This window comes from Drosophila tropicalis, unplaced genomic scaffold (genome assembly GCF_018151085.1).
Source record: "Drosophila tropicalis isolate 14030-0801.00 unplaced genomic scaffold, ASM1815108v1 contig_845, whole genome shotgun sequence".
In the NCBI taxonomy this organism is placed as follows: domain Eukaryota; kingdom Metazoa; phylum Arthropoda; class Insecta; order Diptera; family Drosophilidae; genus Drosophila; species Drosophila tropicalis.
The window spans coordinates 1,504,193-1,526,940 of NW_027173338.1; the positions used below are offsets into that span (position 1 = coordinate 1,504,193).

At 34.7% G+C, this 22,748-nt stretch overlaps 2 protein-coding genes and 2 long non-coding RNA genes across 4 annotated transcripts in view; 3 read left to right on the top strand and 1 right to left on the bottom strand.

Moving 5' to 3' along the window:
• Ance-3 (angiotensin-converting enzyme Ance-3) overlaps positions 1–22,456 on the bottom strand; it is a 53,945-nt gene extending 31,489 nt beyond the window's left edge. Inside the window, 6 exon segments of the mRNA XM_068294736.1 lie at positions 17,494–17,592; positions 17,654–18,539; positions 18,602–18,842; positions 18,913–19,071; positions 21,499–21,987; positions 22,056–22,456. Of these exon segments, the coding sequence (XP_068150837.1) occupies positions 17,494–17,592; positions 17,654–18,539; positions 18,602–18,842; positions 18,913–19,071; positions 21,499–21,987; positions 22,056–22,301 (2,120 nt within the window). The 5' untranslated portion in view covers positions 22,302–22,456.
• On the top strand, positions 538–1,287 carry LOC137580661 (uncharacterized). Its single transcript, XR_011033027.1, has 2 exons — positions 538–772; positions 849–1,287. It is a non-coding gene; the product is annotated as an uncharacterized lncRNA (long non-coding RNA).
• On the top strand, positions 10,897–12,688 carry Vajk1. The gene is made up of 5 exons (XM_068294748.1): positions 10,897–10,989; positions 11,331–11,798; positions 11,869–11,922; positions 11,986–12,534; positions 12,631–12,688. The coding sequence occupies exons 1-5, from the start codon at positions 10,978–10,980 to the stop codon at positions 12,634–12,636; spliced, it is 1,089 nt and encodes a 362-aa protein (XP_068150849.1). The 5' UTR covers positions 10,897–10,977; the 3' UTR covers positions 12,637–12,688.
• On the top strand, positions 19,287–20,313 carry LOC137580660 (uncharacterized). The gene is made up of 3 exons (XR_011033026.1): positions 19,287–19,534; positions 19,598–19,802; positions 19,866–20,313. It is a non-coding gene; the product is annotated as an uncharacterized lncRNA (long non-coding RNA).
• Positions 22,457–22,748: the final 292 nt, after the last annotated feature.

Here is a 22,748-nt window from a genome sequence, read left to right on the forward strand (position 1 = left end):
TTTTAATTCAAGAGCAGAATGATAATTGTGTTAAATCCACCACAGAAAGGTGAGCAACTTGTTTATAGGGATAGCTATTGGTAATCAAGAACTACTGAGTTCAATCATAAGTAGATTTTCCTAAATATGCCATTAAGTTACTTAAGTAAGTACTTAGGAATTTCTACTAAATATATCAAAATAGATTGATAAATCTTACAATACCAAAGATAATTTTTCAATGGGGTTGGAATCTTAAGATTTTATTACTCATTAAGATCCTTGTAAAACAAGAATCAACAATAATGAAGGAAGGCAACCTTATACAAAATAATATATATATTTCTACACTAAGTAATGAAAAATTTAAATAAAATTCATTTGGAATTCATATTTAATCTCATTTCTTTGGTTATATGTATGTACATTTTATACATATATACGCACAGTATGAAATGACTAATGCTTGTGACTTATCTCTCTGTTGAAAGAAAAGTATTGCATCGGACCTTACGAATAATTGCTTCGAATATCAGTTTTAGTTCTGTTTCGTTTGCTCATTAGAAAACTGTCAGCGCATTATTAAAACTAAGCCAACAAAATGATCAAATTCATAATAGGAATTACATTAATTATGAAATTTGCCATAGCCCTAATGAATACAGATCCAAATTTGTGTAATAGAACATTTTCAATTAACTACACAGAAGAAATTGAGATGCCTTTGACAGCGTATGGGAGAACTGGTGAATATTTTCAAAAACTAAATATTAAAGGAGAAATTGTAAATGTGGTAAGATATCGATATTGATCTATCAAACAAAAAGAAACTTTTATAAATCTTTTCTTTTATTTTTTTTGAGTCATAGACCGAAACCAAAAACGAAACTCGAGAAGTTTGTTGTGAAGGCTATAAGAACGCCGAAGATGGCAGCAATTTTTGCGTAATTGAGGAAACCACAACTGAAAGATCAACAGAACCACCGGGCTCAACCGCAAACAGTTTCATTTCCACGGAAATTTCGTCATCAGAGAGTTCCGTCCTTTTAGACACATTGGCGAATAAGAGAATGGCATCCGATAAGTCGAGCGAACAAGCCGTTCCATTTATTTTTCAATATTTATTATACGGATTTTTATGTGGTGTACTTTTAGTATTACCGATAACAATCATAATTTGGTTTAAAAATAGGCGCGTTCGTTCATTAAATCACCATTACTATGTAAATGAACCGCCCATTTATCTCGATTGAACAAGGTTCTCAAATAAAATAAACTGGAATTAAGGCATCAAGAAGTATATAGAAATATCAATTATATATTATATATTTCTGAATAAAAATTACTTAGCACAAATACGTGCTGGTTGGGTATATTTTAAACGAGCTCTTATCGGCTTACTTTAAAATTCGACCGAATAATTTTTTTTTCTTATCATCAGCTCAGACTTACGCAAGTAATGTTTTTATAAGTGTTTTTGCTCTCACAACATCTGGTTTATTTTTAATATTTCTCTTAATAAAAAGCTCCTTGATAAAGCCAAAGTATAAGTACAGTGCACCCCCTTTAACGTAAACTTCGAACATTTAGCATCACGAACTTAATTCTTGGCTAAAAAAGTTCCGCATAACAACCAACAAATAAATTTAAAAAATTTTAATTGTATGAAAAACGAAGCATCTCCGACCATACAATGTATATATATTCTTGATCAGCACGACGAGACGAGTTCAAATAGCCATGTCCGTCCGTCCGTCTGGATCAACAGAGCGGAAATTTTACATGTAGGCTCGGATATACTGCAGGGGTTGTATATCTCGGATTCAGCCGGATCGGACCAAAACGCCAAAGTCACGAACAGTGACTTTTCTCAATAACTTCAGTATTTTCTGAGCTATTGTGTGAAACTTTATATTAGAGAGTTTATTGCGCCTATTAACGACTATGCCAAATTCGATCAAGATCAGGTGACTATATCATAGAGCTCCCATAAAAACGATCGGTGGAAAACAGTGACTTTGTTCAATATCTTCGTTATTTCCTATGATTGTAGGCCATTCTTTCGCAAACATAAGCCTTTTTATATAAAACGTTCTTCCTCATTGATGGCTAATGGGTAAGCAAAGAGTTACAAAAAAAGTTGCAAGGGTATACAAACTTTTACGCGGTCAAAGATAGCCCCGGCCCTCTGGTTTAAGATTATATTGCTTACAATTTAGCCACTAAACTGGTGGTTTCGCTTTACATACATTTTACATAAGGAACAGTATGCTAAAACGAATTGTGTTCAATAACGGAGTGTCCACTGCATTACCGTTCTTTGGTATTTAGGGGCAAAGTAAACATGTGTATGTATACACAAACGTATTGAAATAAACATAATTTGCAGAAAAGTAAGTCAACATTATTACAATGGGCATTACGAATGTCATTTTCTCAGCAAATTATATTAAATTATTAGCTTCTCAGTAGCCATTCGTGATTGGCTACTCCTTTTTTTAACGTTTTCTATGAAATTAAGTTCTTAACAGATTGCTTTAAACTTTTTGAATAGGTGAAAACGACTTGCATAAATTGGAATATAAAGAAAAAACGATTAACTTTAAAGCGCTCTAATAGATTGTTTTAAAACACAATATGTCGTTTGCTTATTTTGGAAATGAATTCAATGTAATTGAGTTCTTAGCTGACTGTTGTTTGTCAAAATGATATTAAATTTTCAGCATATTTTCATTCGCACTTTGTTTATAGTAGAAGAAAAGAATCTTCGATCGTAATAAGTACTTTAGTTTTCTTTTTCTTTTGCATCTCATAATAGCTTGTCCCACGCACAGTTTGTGAGCTAATGGTCACCAAAATCTCAAATGATTTCTTATATTAATATTATATTTACGGTTAAAGTTAGATGATTAATGACTGATGCGATGAAAAAATACATTTATATTGACTTGTGATGATTATTATAAATGAGAGAGAGAGTCAGCATTCGCATCAGTTGCCATTTGTGGTCAAAATCAATTAAAGCTTTCAGCGTACAATTCAGCTATGAATATTTTTATGTGTGTTTGGGTACTTCAATATGCCAAAAATTAATCCAGTTTAATAAATTACATACAGATATGTAAATTATGCAATGCTTTAATCGAAATTGTAAAAAGGTTTTTAGCATAATATATATCAATTAATTGCAATGACAAACGTAATCATAAAAGAAAACTTAACTCATAAACAGCTGATGGGCGTTTCAAGTTCGTTGCTTAAGTCTTTCGTTTTTGGCTGCCTTTTCTGTTTACCGAGAACCTGTTGAATATTGGGCAACACACTGACATAGCAGGCCACAACATTGATCTTGTCCTAATGTAGCCAACGGACAACAGATCAAGTGTGTCTCCCTCTGAGTGTGTGTGTGTGGCATGTGGCAATGGAGAATGGTGCGACCCAAAAAAAAAAATAAAAGCCCACAAAGTGAATGCAACTACATACAACAAGAAAAAAAAGAGGTAAGCAGAGGTAATCAATTAGCGATATAGCTATGATGACGTCGTCATCCCCGTCGCCGCTTTCGTAGTAGTAGTAGTTGTTGTTGTTTTTCTTATTGCTGTTGCCGACGTCGAAGTCGACGCCGTCATGCCACATGTTGCCAACAATTGCGTCATGGCGCCGCCGCCACCGTCTAAGCCGTAATTGACTTGCAATTTCTTTTGCAAACGAAAGAGAAATAAAAGAAAAATAAAATGTTGCAACAGTTTGCCAAAAAACCAGCCAGATGAAAATAAACTGTGGAATTATCATAGAATCGGGCAAAAATATGTCAGAGATTGAGACTTTTCCTTATATGTGAACTAATTAACATATTTCACTTTAAAAGTTTTCTCTCCTTGTAAATTTATTTAAGTTTTGCCAAAAAAAAAAATTGAACATATCAAGTTTGCCATTTCATTTGATTTAATTATAAACCACATTTTCCTTCTTTTTTTTTTATTTATAACTCATTATACACATATAAATTGAGGTATATTCAATTTGGCAAATAGTTTGCCATGGAGAAAGAAAGGAAGGAAGTATTTATGGCTAACAAAAATAAATTCGCGTTTTTCTTTATTGAGCGCCAGATTGATCATTAGTTTATTTACGGATAACTTTTTGTCGAATTCATTTATCACTTTCTTCTCTAATCTAATTTTCTTAATTGTATTGGAAATTGTTACAAAATCTCCAGCTTTATAATATATTCGATGCCAAGATAACTTCTATAGTTACAAACCGCCCACAAACCTAATTAAAAGTAGTTACCTGAAATTAACTTATTAACATTTTAATATAAATTTAAGTTATACTTAGTCAAAATTCCCTATTTATTGACTTCTTTGGCACACAGTTTCCGTAAATGTTTTACAGTCACTTTTTAATTTTATATTTCTCTTAATTTCTGTTTTTGCTTTTTGCATTTTTAATGCGTATATGTACACTAATTTTCTTTTAGTTTGTTTACGTTAAACAAAAAGCAAACAAAAACTACCGAAAAGGAAGTCTTTTTTGGTCTATCAGGTTTTTGCTTTTGCATGATTTCAAATATAGGAAACCTGTAGACATTTTGATTGACGTTCATTTTGACATGGCATGAAAATATATGGTTTATTGACCTAATGTATGGTTATTCTTAAATGCCTATTAGGTAATTTAAAGTAGGATTTTTTACTTTGATTTTAACTTCACTCATTAGAATTCGCTTTATTCAAATGGCCATGCATAGTAAATATAACTACTATGTAGTTAGGCAAGAGCTTGGTGATTTGTTTTGTTTTTGTGCTGACTTTTGTTAGTTTACCAACATTTTAGTGCTGCCTAATTACGCTTCGCTCTATATTTTTCGTATAGAGCGAGGGGTGTTTAAGAAGTTTTTTGACAAAATAAAGAGAAAAATTCAATTGGAGCTTGGATAAATATTATGAGCTGACATGAAGTGACGAGAAAACTTTAAAAATTTATTAATAGTGCTTAAAAATATCACATTCAATCTTAAGATTTTTGAATTTGGGGCAAATGAATTTGGATTTTTAACTTGGTTTAAGACCAACACATAAAAAATTGTAGATAGATAAAGCAGAATGATTCATAACTATCGAAATACGAAGGGACTTTACTCTATATTAGGATAACTCCTTAACTTTATATAGGAAAAATCTAATAAAAAGGAACTGTTAACTATATAAGTAACTGATATTGCTGATATCACTTTTATGAATAGAAAACATATTACATAGATCTCATAGATTATTAAGAAGACATCTTGATGAGGACGAGAGACATGGCTAAAGGAAAGTAATTTCAATTTCAACACGAATTTGATGTACAAATGTAATATAGAATGCTTTTTTAAATAATAATCTTCCTTAAATAGTTTCAAAGTTGTTTTCTGTTAACTCTTCTACCAGCACTCGGATTTTGGGCTTTTGGCTGTCCAAGACAACTTAATCTACGCCTGAGTGCGGCTGAAATGAAACTCACCAAGCCAAGCAACCAAAAATAGATCTACAAATTGTGAGTATACGGTAAAATGCAAAAAAAAAAATCAAAAACAAAAAAAAGAAAAGGAAAACCTAGTCCGGAGTACCCGACATAGCATAATGTTTATTCAATTTACGCAATTTACAGCAAAACTGAAACAATAACAACAACAACAACAACAACAATACGGAGCACTTGGTATTTGATTGCCAACTTTGTTTCTTTTTTTTTCTCTTTGTTTTTGGTTTTAATTTGTGTGGCTCACTTTTGTTGTTGTTGGTAGTCTTTTTTTTTTTTTGTAATTATAGACACGAAAATAAAGACAAAAACGAAATACAAATCAGAGTCTTAAGTCTACATTTAAAATAATTTATTACACTTAATTTATATCATTTGTCTGACAATGAGTTGGGCAACCAAAAAATAAAAGAAGGGAGTATGTGGATCTTAAGCCGATAAGAACTCCTAACAAAAATTCACAATTTCAAATTCAATCACAAAGTTAAATGTTTCAAATTAAAGTAATGTGAAGTATAAAAAGTATTTCAAACACATCTCAATAGGGAAAATTTTATCCCATATAAAGAAGAAAATTTTTTTTGGATTTCCCAATTTTACATAATTGCTTTTCTGCACACTATTTATTACGGTTGGCTCTCAACCTTTCTTCTTATGCAAATTGAACAAGAGATAAAAAAAAAAAAAAAACATAATACTACTTTGACTGAGTCAATAGGTCAAACTATCTACCAAGTCACGCCTCAAAACAGCTGCTAAATCGGATGGTGTTCGTGCTGCAGCTGCCACTGTCCATATCTATGGCTGGTACCCCCCAGCCTAAAGCGCAATTATTATGATAATAAATAGTTTTATGACTGGTTTTTCTGGCTGTCCATTCAACTTTGCAGGAGTTGTGAAAATCTGCATAATTTGTATCAGGTGGGTCGCAGGCTCTTTCAACTTCCTTATTAATCAGTTGGCACAGAGCCAAAACCCAAACACCAAACCCCAAAACGAAAACTTGATTAAGTGGACTTCATGGTTATTCAATTGAGCATAGCCTTAGTCCAACGGCGCGTGACAATGTGACCAACATAAGACTTGAATTGCCTTTTTTGTAGTTTTCTTGCATTTCTAGTGGAGTGTATAATGATCCATTCCGAAAGCAAAATAGATATAAAAAAAAATCTATAAATAGACACAAAACACCACAAGAGTTCAAAGAGCTTTTGCCATTGACCTCATTCACTTTTGTTTGTTTCTGATTTTTTTGTATGGATGCTTTTGCGGTTAGCTGATGGGTTCAGTTCAGATCGTCGACCGTCTAATTGCAACTGATTGAATGGCCAGTGATTGCATTTGCTTACAATTTATGTTACAAGTTCAAAGTTGGAATGGATAATCGAGCAATTAATCGGACTATTAACCGCACATGTGGAGATTCAGCAAAGTGAGAGAGAGAAAAAAACTTGAAATTGTTTTTAATGTGAAGATATTATGATGGCTTAGTTTGATATTGACATTGAAGCGCAGGGTAAAAGGCGTAGCCTTGGGCCTTTATATTAAAAACACACAACGGAAAGTTGAAGATTGAATGTACGATTAGAATGTAATCAGTAATGGATATTTTAGTATTTCATAACTCTTTTCAGACTTTGTTTTATATACTTTAGTGGTTCATTTCTTATCAGTAGAAAGCAAAGAGCTGAGCTGTACTGTGGCTTAATCTCAATTTCCATGTTATTCTTTGATTTTATTTATAGCTTTCAAGGAAAAAACTCGTAAGTTCCAAGAAAATCTCTTTTATTTTGATGATTAACATAAATTACGTGTGAATTTGTAAAAACAAGTAGAGAAGTAGTTAAATTTGCCACGGCCTAACTAAGGCGAATGTTGGCCTTTATTTATGATTTACAATTTGTGGTAAATTTACCTTTAAATCTCGCAGCTAGTCGCAATTATTTGCAGCACTTACAACGTCAAAATTAACTCAACTTATTTCAAACACTTTTCCAGTTATTTAGGCATGGTAAACAGCCTCAACTGAAAACCAAAACGACCTTGACCAGATATGCAATGAACCCTGGTAGTGCTCATAAAACAGAAAAAAAAACGGTGAAATAACTAACCAAAAAACCAAAACCAAAATGAAAATGTAAAACAGTTATAAGCCATGATAAACGGCAAAAAGCAACAACAGCCAACGATGGCAGTAGTTGAAGAAGCCGCACCGAAAACGACATTTTGTAAGTGGCACATAAAATGTCATAACTGTCATTTTCGCCTACATTCGTAATGGGGTTTCAGATACATAAAAACGATTGTTTTGGAGATCATCCAAATGGGAACGAAATGGCAATGGAACTGAATATACACTCACACAATGACCAATATTTGACCGATTGTTACACAAATCAGTCAGACAAATGCAAATGCAAACGACTTATTCTTCATCAGGCAAATATATACATATATAGTGATTAATCGACACTGCTTGTTCACATTTTTCTTTGACACTTTTTGTTTAACATCAAAGGGAAACGAAAATTTTATGTAAAGCTTCAATTTAACTACAAATACCCACAGCCCCAAGGTCAGACTCTCAACAAGCCGAACAAATGAATGAACTCAATGGGATGCAAAAAGACAGAAGATTATTATTTGAAAAAAGAAAAACAAAACAAAAATAAAAGCATCATCAGAAAGAGAGAAGATGATTTCGTGCGAGTATGTGGAATGAAAACAAAAGTCAAAGGGGTAAGGAAGAGTGAGAAGATGAAATTATCGGGTAATTAAGTTAAGGAAGTAATTGCACTTCAAGAAACAATGATCTGTCTGAAGACAATGTAAATATATATTAAACATAGTTATGTTTGTAGTATGGTTAAAATTATGTCTATCTTGAGGTACCTATGTATGTATGTAGGTATGTAAGTATGTATATGACATAATAGTCCATCAGCTGTGGCTTTGCTCTAACGTCATCTCAGTTGTATTGCATATGGTACTCTCTTTCACTCACTCGGCATGGCTTTCTTCTCTGTCTCAAACAATGTGGTCAAGACATGCAACAAACGTGAATCGAAACAAAATCGAAAGTTGCATGCACATGCAACCAAATATTTTTCTGTTGCCATCGTAACAAGTCTCGCATATAGCTTAGCTTAGCTTAGCCTGGCTGGCTAGGCTGGCTTTCGTATATGTGCCAAAAGCCGACAACTGAATAAGACCCATTGACATAATAACGAGGAAGGTAACCAGAGTATAAACTCAAACTTAGACTCAAACATTCAAAGACTCAGACTTCAACTCAAAACTCAGTCAATATCTCGAACTGAAGACCACATGTTGCAGTTGTTATGGTATCAATTACGCAGCCAAGCAAATGAAATGGAATTGAATCATTAAGCACTCCCCACCTCAACTCCTCGTGTTTCCCACATGACTTCTTTCCGCTCCTTGGTTGATGACCGCTCTAGATTTGTATGTGGGGCAATGACACAATCGACTGACCCAACCCAAATGACCAAGTGACACACAACAACACACACACACACACACATACACAGACACACTGTCCGTTTCCTTAACTCTCACAAAAACTGGTCTTGGTCAAGAGTGAATGTCCCATCACCTTTTAGCTTTGCATTCATTGCAGGTGGGCAATTTTTAGTTGAAAAGTAAAAGGATTTACATTGGGTAGCATTGTCTGATATGACAGCTTAGTGTCAATTAAGGAAGCAGCATTTTATTCATCCATAAATTATGTTGTCTTGCATAAAATACTCAAACAGAATAAAGTCCACCTATTGTCCTTAGACTTTTAATAACATGTTATATATTTTTTAGCAGGTGTAAATGTTGGACTTTATTCCCTTAATATGAAATCTCTAAGAAATGCAATCATTACAAGTTTTAAGTCTCAAAATTAATTAAGAATTATTATTTAACCTGTTCTCATTTCTGATTCCTAATGACCTAAGCCCCATTTAAAAATGTTTGAAACTAAGGTTCGGAAACGAAAACAATTGACATAGCATTCGAAATTCAAAAACTTTGGAAAATGGCACTTGATGTACGTTTGAAATTCACTCAGAAGCGAGAGGAAGCCTAAAAAATGCTTGACTTTTTATTATGCAGAGTTCAATTTGCAACACAGTTTAGTAACACAGATTAAGTAAAATATCCCACATAAATCACATTGGGAAAATGCCCAAAATCTCTTAATGTTAATAAAAGAGGTTAATAAATGATATGGACCCGTAATCCGATGTGGTTTATGTCCTCTCTAAAGACGTCTAGAGATGGCTAGCAAAAGTTTTAATACAAAAGCAAAACTGTATATTGAGTACTTTTGTGAAATAAACCTCTTTTGAAAGCTTTCTAATAAGTGTCATTAAAGTGTCTCGATTTGCTTTGTAACAGAGTCAAGCTATGCCTTCATAAAACAAAAATATGTAACGATCACCCAAGATCACTTAAAACGTTGAGGTAATTGTTTTACCTTGTGTTCTTATAGAAAATAAATGTGATAAATATGATAGTTGCCTTCTAATTCTATAATAAATTGCTGATACACTAAACTAAACCTTTTCGCCTTCCCCTATGCTAAATCTCCTCACTATGCCCATAAGATTAGCAAGGAAAACAACAATGACATGAGACTGCAAACAACTCTACATGATCATCATCGTCATCTTAAGCGATCTTATGCAGACATCTGACGCTTCATACATTTTGGATGTATTATTCAATTACCCACAAGAAATTTTGTGGTTTTTTACAGTAGTTGTTAGTGGGGCTTGTGCTTGCTGGTGGCGGTGGTTGTCGGTGGTTTCTCAAGCCCCTTTTTCGTGCATTGACTTGTTTCCAAACGGCAGCTGACGGTAGTCGAATTAAACAGCAAAATGGCACGCATCCATACTCGATCCACAGCACTCCGTGCATCTCCTCCTCAAAGCTCCTACAAACCGCCATCGTCTCATCTTGATATTGCAATAATTTTTTGTATTTTTGTGATTTTTTTTTTTTTTTTTTTTCTCGTTAAGTTGGCGCTGCATTTGACGCTTGGCTGGCTAGCGCCTTCGCGCCTCCAAAATTCAACGAAGCAAACCAACGACGAACCATTCACCATTTGGCCCGTGTGTTTTTGTATGTTTTTGGTTTTTTTGGTTTTGTATCTTTTTTATGTTTTCTGTTTTTTAGACTATTGCGATTATTATGATTGTTGTTTGTGTTTGGCTTCGGCTTCTTCGTCGCGCATTCGGGTTGGTTGGCCAGAGCATTGGCTTTAACTATAAAAGTGCGCGCAGTTAGTGCAGTTGGCATCATTAAACCGTTAACCGTTGAGTTGTATTGAGTGGTACGGAACGTGTATAGTAGAGAAAAGTATAAAAACAAAACCGATCCCCTCTCGATATTAACATACAGACGGGTCTAAATCTCCACGGATTTCGCGTTAAAGATTATCCATCGAAGGATAAACTAAACATGAAGCTGATGGTATGTATAGGACAAAAAAGAAATGTGTTAAAGTGACAAGTGGAAAAGGACTTGCAAATGAAGAACTATAAGAAAATAGTGTGAACAAGTGAAAGATCATTAAAGAAAAGTCTTAATTCGATCAATGTCTATCGAGTGGATATTAAAGATATGAAACATTGGCATTATTGGCATAAAAGATTCATACTTAAAGAAAACTGAACCCCCAAATAAGAGAGCCAAATAAGCAAGTTAGATTCTAATTCTTTAATTCTTAATTCCTCTAAGGGATTCGATAAAGAATTACATCAAGACACACAGTTGAATGAACATTCCTCCACCTTCCTTTTAATTATCCTTAGCGCACAGCGACATCGCTGGCTCTGGTCCTGCTCCTGGCCACCAGCTATGCCCAAGCTGAGGGCGAAAAGAGTGCGGCTGCCGAACAGAAGGCTGAGCCTGAGGCAAAGGCTGAAGAAACCGCTGCTAGTGGGGATACGGCAAAGCCGAAACGCGGTCTTCATCATTATGAGGAAAATTATCATCATCATGTGCCACATTTTCCCGTGCATGAGGAAAAGACACTGACTGTCATCAAGAAGGTGCCTGTCCCAGTGCCCATTGAGAAAATTGTCCATGTGCCCGTAGAAAAGCATATCCATGTGCCTGTCAAGGTCAAAGTGCCAAAACCTTATCCAGTCATCAAGCACATTCCTTATGAAGTAAAGGAAATTGTCAAGGTTCCTGTGGAAATTCCTCAGCCTTATCCTGTGGAGAAGAAAGTCCATTATCATGTCCATGTGCCCTATGATCGTCCAGTTCCAGTGAAGGTAAAGAGAACAAATCAAAAGGATAACAATTCTGACTGAAGATTAATCTGTTATTTTTCTTATTCCATAGGTCCATGTCCCTGCTCCTTATCCTGTGGAGAAAAAGGTCCATGTTCCAGTAAAGGTAAAAACAGGAGAACAAAATTCATTGGCAGATGTTTAATCTTTGTTTGCACCAACTTCATAGGTCCATGTCCCAGCTCCATATCCAGTGGAAAAGGTTGTGCACTACAAAGTGGAAAAACACGTGCATGTCGACAAGCCGTATCATGTTGAAAAGATTGTCCATTATCCTGTCAAGGTTCCAGTTGAAAAGCCCGTGCCCCACTATGTAGACAAACCAGTGCCACATTATGTTGACAAGCCTGTGCCCGTGCCTGTGATCAAGAAGGTCCCTGTGCCAGTCCATGTGAACTACGATGTTCCAAGGGCCGTGCATGTTGAGAAACCTGTGCCTTACGAGGTCAAAGTCCATGTGCCAGCTCCTTACCCTGTGGTCAAGGAAATCCCAGTGAAAGTTGAGAAACACGTTCCGTACCCCGTGAAGATTCCTGTCGAGAAACCCGTCCATGTTCATATCGAGAAGCACGTCCCTGAATATCACGAGAAACACGTCCCATACAAACAGCCCGAATTCATTCATAAACACATCGAGGAGGAGCATCATCATGAACCCATTCATCATCATGAACCCATCCATCATCATTCGCACATCGAGGAGGAGCATGAACATGAGGTGGAGCATGATTTTAGCCATCATGATCTTCATTCTTATTATGGTTACTAAACTGGTGAATTTCGAATTTCTTTCTCTCTTTGACTTTCTTTACAGCATTGAGAATTGGGTAAATCACATTTCAAAAAAAAAAAAAAAACACTCAAAAATCAAACACGTGATAAACCATGATAGACAGAAAGATTCAGAGAAACGACAAAGAAATAACAGACGAATTTTTAACCCCATTTAGTTTTCCGATCGAAAGTCCCTTCTTTTTTTAGACCTTAAGCCATACCAAGCGCAAAAAAAAAAAAAAAACCCTTTAAGCAAAAAAAAAAAAACGCTAAATGTTGACGAAAACGACCCGTGAAGAAGAAAAGAAAAAAGAATAGAAAAGTTAGACTTATAAATAGAACACATTTGGGACCAATTATACCACACTCACAATACACAATCATTACACAATCTTCATAACCCAATCTAATGGATAATGGAATGGAATGGACCTTGTGAAAGTGTTTGTGGATTCTGGGCCTGGATCTCTGGGTGCCACGCTATTTGTGTCGATTGTGATGTGGTGGATTGGCTGCTGCTGTTTTTGTCCTCCAGCTGTGGCTTCTCTAACGCCTTCTGCTCTGGCTATCGCCTCTCAACCGATTCGTGCACCCAACCCCCCTGGTTCTTCGACCATATTGAAATATCGAAAAGAAAACAATCCGTATTGTTTGTCTTTTTAGCTATCAACGTGTGATATAAGACTTTTGTTAGCCTTCTAAGTTTTGTATAGTTCTTTATAGTTTATGTATGTATATGAATATGTAAGGCCGATTGTGTGCAACGTGCGCCTATTTAAGTCAGTTTGTAAACGAACGTATTTGTATTATTTTTGTAATAATTTTTGCAATCAATTTTAGTTTTTAATTACCTACATATAAATATCATACATATATATATAACATTTGCTTGTTGTTAAAAGCAATAATGATGAAACGGATTTATAAAAAGTACTTAATTTACCAAATATTTTACTGTCTCTGTATAAAACAAAAAAAAAAAAAAACAAACGAACCCATTTTATAAGAAATGAAGCTGATAAATGTTGAAAAATCGAAAAACTTAAACAAAAACAAAATAAAAATGAAAACCAAGTGATCAAGAAACGAATATAAAAAAAAATCCTTTTATTTGAAGAACTAAACAGATATTTGTCAAAAATTCTAATTTCAAATTTCAGAAAGTCTTTCAAAATCATTTAGAAAACAATTTAACCATGTTTTGAAACTCAATTAAGCCATCTTACAGTTCATAGTTAATCTCATAATGATAATAATTTAATTGATCACTTCATTTTGATTGCTGTCGCTTCCTTTTATCAATGACTTAATTGCTTGCTTGCCAAAATTAAATCTAATATTTTAAGATATGATTGAAACCAATTCGCTAAAATCAACAAACATATTAGAAAAATACAAGAACAGGTCGATACAAAAATAATCCATCTTAAAGGATAATCATCAATTTTTAGAGATCCTAAGGTTGGTACATAGATACTTAACCCCTTAATTTTTTTTTAGCCCCAATAAATAACAATTTTTAAACGCAATTTTTATTTTAAAAGTCACTAAGGTTGGGAACCTAAGAATTAAAAAAAAGGCGGCCAGAAAAGATATTTTTTAGACAATGCAAATAATTTAGTCTAGTTTAGTTTAGTTTTATAGCCAACTCATAACTAAAACCCACATTGAATAATGTGAAACTATATGCTTTAAAATGGGTGCTTGAAAAATGAAATTTCTAGATCAATATGTCTCTTCAAAAATGGAAAGTATGTAGAACTGCATTGCCAAAGTCTGATTGCACTTTGGTCAACAAAAACTGTCCAAGGCAAATGGCCTAAAGAAAGAGCTAAAGGACGATCATAGCTATCAGAATTATCTTGTTTCTGCTCATTCAGAACATAAACACTTCATGAACATAAGTAGTAAGAGATGCTTCCTTCTATGATCAATATCAATCCTAACCAAAAAAAATTAATTTTCATTGGCAATGATTTTTTGAAATGTTTTTATAGAGAGCATCTAAATGGCCTTTTCCTTCTCCAATCTCTCACCGAATACCTAAAGCTAATCACGACCAGTAAGTCAAAATATAGACGTATGAAATTGTCGATTCCTTTTTATTAGCATTTAATTGCTAATTTTTATTGTAATCTGGCATTAAGCAAATTTTGTGTTTATGTTAAGCTTTGTCGAAATCAATAATCACCCAAAGCCAAACAAGACATACCATATTTCACCATTTTGGCCATAAATGTCTTATCTAATTTTCAAATGAGGTAAACATCGCCTTGCATTCATAATAATAGCATATTCAAAGTGTCTCGCCCACAGACAGTAAGTCAGCCAAGGAAGTCGAGTGCGACGGGATAGGGAGGATAGTTGAACATGTTTATTACATTTTCCACACACTGTGTTTTTAGCATTTGGATTTTCCATGTAGAAGAGAGAGAGAGAGAGAGAGAGACTGATGGCGGTGAGGAGGAGTAAAAAAGGGAGGCTCGTGTCTGTTTCCCAGAGTTTAGTTTGTGGCTTGGCCATTACTTTTTATTAGCACCACCAACGTAGGTCTTACTTTAGGTGGGTATTATTTCTTCTTCTTTTTTTTGTGGTTGCAGTGGTTTTTGCTGGCCAACCACAAAAGATTTGGTTTCAATTTGCATTTTCGGCTTCATTGAAGCCGTCAGCAATTTGCACAGAGTGGGTTAAATAAAGTGGGACATGGATTTATCACGTTTTTCATTTTCCTTAGTCGGTTTGTAGGACATGTGCTGCTAACCGATATTTTGCTGTTGTTGTTGCTGTTGTTGTTTCTTTTTCCACCAGCTGCTTTTGGAGTTTGGCTTGAATGTCTGACAAGTCTTAGTCAGTGTGTCTCGAGAGCTTAGAGAGATCTGTTTTATTACCATATCGAGGCTAACTCAAACTCTCTTGGCGGCTTTAAGTTTTGTTTTGTTTTTGTTTATGTAACTGTAGCGTTTGCAGTTTATTGATTATGCAATAAATAATCGCCAACACAATGAAAATGAAAATGGTGTTGTAACCCCCCCGCACCCCGCACTTCGCCCAGCAGCAGTAGTAGTGAGTTGGACTAATGCTAAAAGAATGGCTGCAATAAAAATCTGGCTAATGGGTTCGAAGTGCGGTCTGAAGTGTAGCATGCAATTAATTAAGCCTGCCCCAATGAAATGTGAACAACCAGAGAGTTTGACAGCAGATAAAGATAGAGAAACCCAACGAATGCTTTGCTCCTTAAAAACTTTTGCTTAATTACCTTTGAAATCTCAATTAATGGTCTGATTTTATAGCAGGGAACCTTAAGCTTCTTAAAGTAAAATTACATTTAATTGTTGAGCAAATTTCAATTATAGTAAAACTCAAACTTTACTTACATAGACATATACACTTGAGTAATTTACATACTACTTTTACTACTAAATAATTTTCAACAACAAATTTTAATGTAATTAGATCATCATCATGGATTTTATATGATTTCATATCATTTTTTAAGTATTCTAAACTTTTCTAAAATTTGTGAACTTTTTATTTAAGATCTTCTTCACTTTTCATCAATCATTAGCCAAAAAAACAGTCAAAACTGCCTAAGAGCATACAATTATCATTGCTTTTTGACTCTAAAGTCCAGATTGTTAGTTGTAAACTTACTTTCAAAAATAGTTTAACAAAAATTAATACACTTTTCACTTCTTTTGTCTCTTTGCACCTCCAACTAGTAAGTCTTTAAAATTATAATTCAATTCCGATAGATACTTAATGAGCTTAAGTTACTGAGCCAAAAATCGGACCCTTTGAAAGTATTTTCAATTCACTCCCATATAACCGAGCACCTTTGATATAATATAGAATTTGATCATAAATGTTTGTGCAAATCACTAAAGACCAATAAAAGTGCCATTTAAAGTACTTAAACATCAAAGTATAAAAAACTCAAATTTCGTGAAACGAAATAACACTTTATTTTGGATCTAAGAACTAATAAATTTTCATTAGAAATCAGAATACCCTCCAATATATCAGCCCTATTAGTGCAATCATCGTTTTGAAATCGATTTTCCAATTTCATAAGTTTGCACTCTACCTTGAAAGAACTCAAAAGCAAACCGCAGACCATTTTATGGCAAGTCTTATGCAATCTGTCTGATATAATATAATACCAAGCCATATAAATAAAAAAAAAAAAGAAAAAAAAACCTCAAAGCGAAACCAAAGACCAAAAGAAAAGAGCCATGAAAATGGAATGGAGCAAAAAGTGGTCAGTGCATTGACACCATCATTTTGCCATATGAATTTTCTTTTGTCTATTGATCGAACAAATGCAAATCTCTCGAAACGGAAAATGTTTATAGATTAATGGGTCAAAAGCAACCTGCATAGCCGAAATACATACATTCATATATACACTATATACTCCATATGCAGCATGTGTATAATGTCCATTGTCGATAGTTTTTCGTAACTGCTTTTCAGTCTTGGCTTATTTAAATGATGGCCAACTGTGCCAGCCAAGTGGAAAGTGAATGCGGGAAATATATGTTACACACACACACACACACAGTGAAAAGTGAGTTGAATTTTTCTTTGTATGTAGTTTGGCAGCAGCTTGAGTTGCAGTTGGAGTTATATTGGTCATTATGTGGAGTTTGGAGTTAGTGGGCCAATGCGCGTAATCGTTGGCAATTTGATGGAAAATGTTCGAGATCGTGTGTAAATTGTAATCGAAAAAGCCAAGAAAAAAAATGGCAAAAACACAAAAATTTAATTACATGATTTAGTTGAGGTTGGTTTTTTTTTTTTAATTGCAAATGTTACATATCTCATAGTCGTGGATATGTGAGTAAAATTAGATAAGAGAAATGGCCATTGGACAGAAAAGTAATTATAGTTTATATACACTCACTTGACATAGGGTATATTTGCGGGTATATGATATTTGGCACCCATATCAAAATCCATTTCAGAACGTAAAACAGGCGGCTTGATACCTGAATACTTTTCACTGCAACAAATAATCATTGAGGTCAAATAAGAGCCATTTTGTTTATTAACTTATAACTCACCGCAAATTCCAATAATGACAGTTCATAGCACGTTTATTAACATTTCCACTAAAGACATCGTAACGCCAATTGTCCAGGGCCAAAGCAAAGGGCAAAAAAGGCAACCTAAGTGGCAAATTTATGTTATTGTAATTTCACATTTTCCTCCCTAGTTTGTTTACCTTATCTATGGCCATGGTGAAGAGATAATTGATATCATAGCTGGAATCATCCAAGGATCTTTGTAGCAAACCCAAGGTTTGTAAATGCTTTGGCGTCGACACAGACAGACTAATGGCATCGCCAACGGCCTGATGGAAAGCAGGGTTTGCTCCATTTCGAAAGACTTTGGGTAAATGGCGATATTGCAGGAAATATTGTATATGAGCCATCTCATGATGGACACTAATCAAACTTCTTTGATTGATATCCGTGCAGATTTTTACACGAAAATCATGACGATTGCAAAAATCCCAAGCCGAGGGTTCACACAGGACCCTTCTGTCTAATGGCTGCTCGAATACAGAGTTTCTATAGAATTCAGGACCCACTGCCGACATATTGATGGAGGTAAAGAACTCCTCGGCCAGTTGAAACATCAACAATGGCGTATAGCCTTGTTCAACCATGCGTGGTGTGACATCGATTAGTTTACGTCCTGGATAGGGTATGAGTATATCCAATATATTTGACCAAGATTGGCCATACATATTGCCCAAAATGTGCGATGGTATTGGAGCAATACGATTAATACGTTCGGGTCCATAATAATCTCGCAGCTTTCTCCGTACATACGAGTGTAGACTCTCATAAAGGGGTCTGATTTGCTCCCAAACAATATCAATATCTTGCCGAAAATTACCCGATTCATAGGCCAAATACCAATATTCACCGCCATTTGTTACATCTGCAACAAAAGAACAATTCACTTTTCTTTGCAATGTCTGAACTCTCTGGTGAATTACTTACTATTTACATAGGCCACTTCCTGCATTACATCAGTCAATTGCTCGTAATCATTACGCATTTCCCTTCCCGCCTTACGATGATATTCCACCCATGTATGCTGCAGCTCATCCCAATCTCTACTCTTAGCCATAATATCCTTTAAGTGTGGTATATAGCGTAAATCACACTGAAATGGCTGTTGATAGGCGCATATGCTGGCGCTATTATACAGAAAGAGCATCTGATTGAGCAAACGATTGTACTGAATTGAAGATTTTAAAACTTAATTAGCATCAATTTTGTTTTGAAATTGGATTTTCTTATAATCTTACCCTATCCAAAACATCTAGAGGCAAAGCATTGGGTCCAACTTCCGATTGCAACATCAATTGTCGATACAAACGACGATCAAAAATGAGATCCTTGTTTATGCTCTTCGATTGTCCTGCCGTAATACGTTGAAATTCCACATAACGTTGTTGGGCATTCAACTAAATAAAAAGTAGGAACTTGAATTAGTTTCATAGAAACATTGTTACAATGCTAAACGAAAAAACTCCAACTAAGCTATCTGAGTAATATTTAAAAATCAAAGATGTTATGATATGGGCACCGAGATCGAGCTAAAATTAAAATATATAGTAGGCCATGACAAAATAGACAAACATTTAAGTTTTGATATATGTGTTTTGAACGAGAAAATATTCACTTTCATTTGGAAAGCCGCTCAAGTAACATCATATAGATTTTGGTCTACATTTTGTTATAAAAAAATATATAAAAATGTTCAATATTTTTCAAACCAAACCGGAACCGACAAAATGTATTTGCGAATCTCTTATTGGTTATTTTGCAAAGCTTAGTTATAGTGATTGCATTTTACTTGGGACTGGTTTCGTACTATTAAATGCGATCCTCATATATTTTTTGCGTGGAACTCCCCTAATGAAATGGGTTAGTAATCGACGACTATAAATTGTGAGTAATGTACATAAATTTCAGTATACCATTTCACAGATCGAAGAAGGAGACAGAGGGCAAGCTCTTAATATTAATAATAGAATGCGAACAATTGGAGTACAGACTACAGTCACAATGAACTCAGGAGAGATTTACAATCGTCAGGCTGCAAACATCAAGAAAGCACATTGCCGTGATAATGGAAATCATATTCAAGATTTTCCAAATGCAGAAAATGACACAGATATCAAAAATACAAAATGTGAGGGAACTTCTATTAACGTTACCACTTCAGATGAAAATAATTCCTTTACTGTGAATATAGAAAACGAGCAACCCAAGCGTTTCGCCAAACCAGTTATGAAACGTGTTAACACCGGGGCCAGCCTTTCCCGTATTCCTATTTCCAAACATTCACAACAAGACACTGAAAATATGTGGAACACTAATGCGGAAAATGAAGATCCTGTAACCCAAACCAATAAGCCGGAAATCTCGCAGATTCCTACACTAATTAAACGCAGCCGTTCCATGGTCCCAGCTCCAAAACCCTTACACATACGTCAATAAATACCCTTAACATTGATTATTTATACTTTTGCAGGTCCCATTTGATCTGTTATACAAATATTCAACATTCGGTAAACACTTTAAAACTGTAATTGGCTAAAACAACAATGTGAATCTATGTGAACACCATTTAAAACTCTTTTTCATTTATTTCACTAAAATTTTTAATTTTATTGTATTAAAGAGCATTAATCAAAAACATATCAATGTAATTTTTATATGGGATGGAAACAAAATTCTTTTTAAATTATGAATTTTCCATTCTTTACGAAATGTAGACAAAAATTATACCTAATTCATATTTTATTGATTTGAAGTAAAAAAAAATGATATTTTCTGGAAATATGAACTTTTTTATTGTTCATATAAAACAATAAGTATAATACTTTCTGTCCAAGGTCTTAAACTTTATTTAGAAAGTTTCAAGTAAAAAAAAATGAATTTACTCCAAACGAAACTAAAACGAAAAATTTCCTCCTAATGATACTTGTTGGTATTCCATTAAATTTAAAACTTTTTATTCAACAGCTTTAAAAATAAACAAGAAACTTTTGGATTTTCACAATAAATCTTCATCTCCATTGAGATGATTGAATGTGATTGAAAATTGATGATCTTCAAAAGAGGTTTTTAACTTAATCCTGAGCAAATAAAACTTTTTAAATCAATCACCAAAATTAATAACTATAATTTTGAAGACAATTTATTTATTTTATTCAACTAAAAACATTTCTCGCCTTGTATAAAAAAAAAATCCCCTGCATTTAATAATTTACTAAGCAGCTTAAGGTTTTTCCAGAGCCCATTAAATTTTTAATATTCCAATCATAATGAACCAAATTAATATTGACAAAGTAGAGGAACAATACTATGAAAAAGGCGGATTTAATATTAGAATGCTGATAGATTTAATCAAGTATTTGATCGTGGGAGAATTCAATGAGAATGCAATCTAAGGTAACTCCCTTTGCTTGTTGCAATTTGCAAGAAATAACAATTAATTGTAATAGAAAAATTGAATCTACCCGATACTAAGGCAGAGTCAAGTCATAGAGAATGGCCTCGTATGGCAAACTAGTTAGAGTAGGATGAACATTCGAAATAAAACTTTATTTCTAAACGCATGTCACAACGACTTCAACCAAATAGTCAACTTTAAAGATAGTCACATGTAACAACTCGAATTTTGACATTGGCATTTCTGCCTGGGAAACTCTCTTACATACAGGTCAATTCGACCTTCAAAGCGTCACTTTTCCGACTTTATCTGTGAGTCTCCATGAGAAAACTGCACCACTACCACAACCCCAAACTACCAACCAAACTACAACTACACACATTCATCGCGTGCTTGTTGGTAACCACAATTACTCGTGCCACTAACTCACCGCTTCCGACTGTGTAAAATCGTTGACGTTAGTCTCGAAATTCCATTGGGCTGCCACATTGGCGGTACACTCTTGAGAGCCCTTCTGATCGGCCTCGACAAGGAAAATGCGCAATTTTTCCAGTTCCTGTTGATAGCGACGATCCTGCTGATAACGTTGGCGGTCCAAGAAACCCTGATTCAGATTAAAACGATCCTGATTCGGTAGATATGGATTCGAAAAGCGATTATTGCCGCCCACAAATTCAACATTCGGATTGTTATTGTAGTTGTTGTTGTTGTTATTATTATTAAACTGATTAAATCGCGCATCATCGTTGAATGTCCCCGCTAGAGGGCTATAATTGTGATTGGAATAACGATTTTCGCCTTGCACCTGCCCTTGCAATTGTCGATCCCGATCACCACTGAAGGGTGAATCACTGAAATTTTGCTGAGGTGTGGGATAGGCATAGCCCAATCTCATGCGTTCATCATAGGTCTGGCCATACTGAAAAAAGGTTAGCATACATTATAGATCGAGTCCAAGATGAAATTCCATGCAAATCCAAGACACACCCTAAAATCATCTAAGCCATCATCGCTATTCCCACCAGCAGCACCACCACCACCGTCATCTGCATAGGGTGGTCCATAACGTTGATCTCGATCACGATCGGCTCGCACTTGAGCTGGTGTTGTTGCCACATTCGGTGTATAACCATTATAGAAAACCTCTGGCTGAGGGGTTGGCAAATTCAATTGAGGTTGGCCATAACAGAAACTTAGATAAACTGCACATGTTAACCAAATATTGGGCATCATTTTGAAAGAACTTTGACCTTGGTTTTCTTTATATTCTCTCACAGGTCATTAGCAAAATTTCACTAAAAATCACTGCACTTTTTTCACTTTTCCGACTGTCGCCCACGTAACGTCATGTAACGCGTCTAAAACTCTACTAACCAGAGACGTTAAGAATATTTTCAAAATTACTTTTTCCAACTCAAAAAAAAAAAACGAACAAAACAAAAATTCAAATCTCCTAGGCGGCAGCGCTGTCGACTGTTTTTTTTTTCAGGTGCTTCCAGTATGAGATAATCGCAATTAGCACTGAGGACTGAGGAGACTCAACTGAGAATCGCTGCTGTCTCTGCCTCTGTCGATGTCGCTGCTGCTGCTGCTGTTAGCGACAACAATGAGGTTTAATATATATATTTGTATGTGTCAGATGTTGTATGTAAATGTTTTTTGCTTTTGCCATGCATGTTT

Excerpts from the sequence above, each read along its gene's own strand:
- Vajk1 (XM_068294748.1), top strand. Across the intron at positions 11,799-11,868 it reads ATCGTCCAGTTCCAGTGAAG|GTCCATGTCCCTGCTCCTTA; the intron begins GTAAAGAGAACA and ends CTTATTCCATAG. Across the intron at positions 11,923-11,985 it reads AGGTCCATGTTCCAGTAAAG|GTCCATGTCCCAGCTCCATA; the intron begins GTAAAAACAGGA and ends CCAACTTCATAG.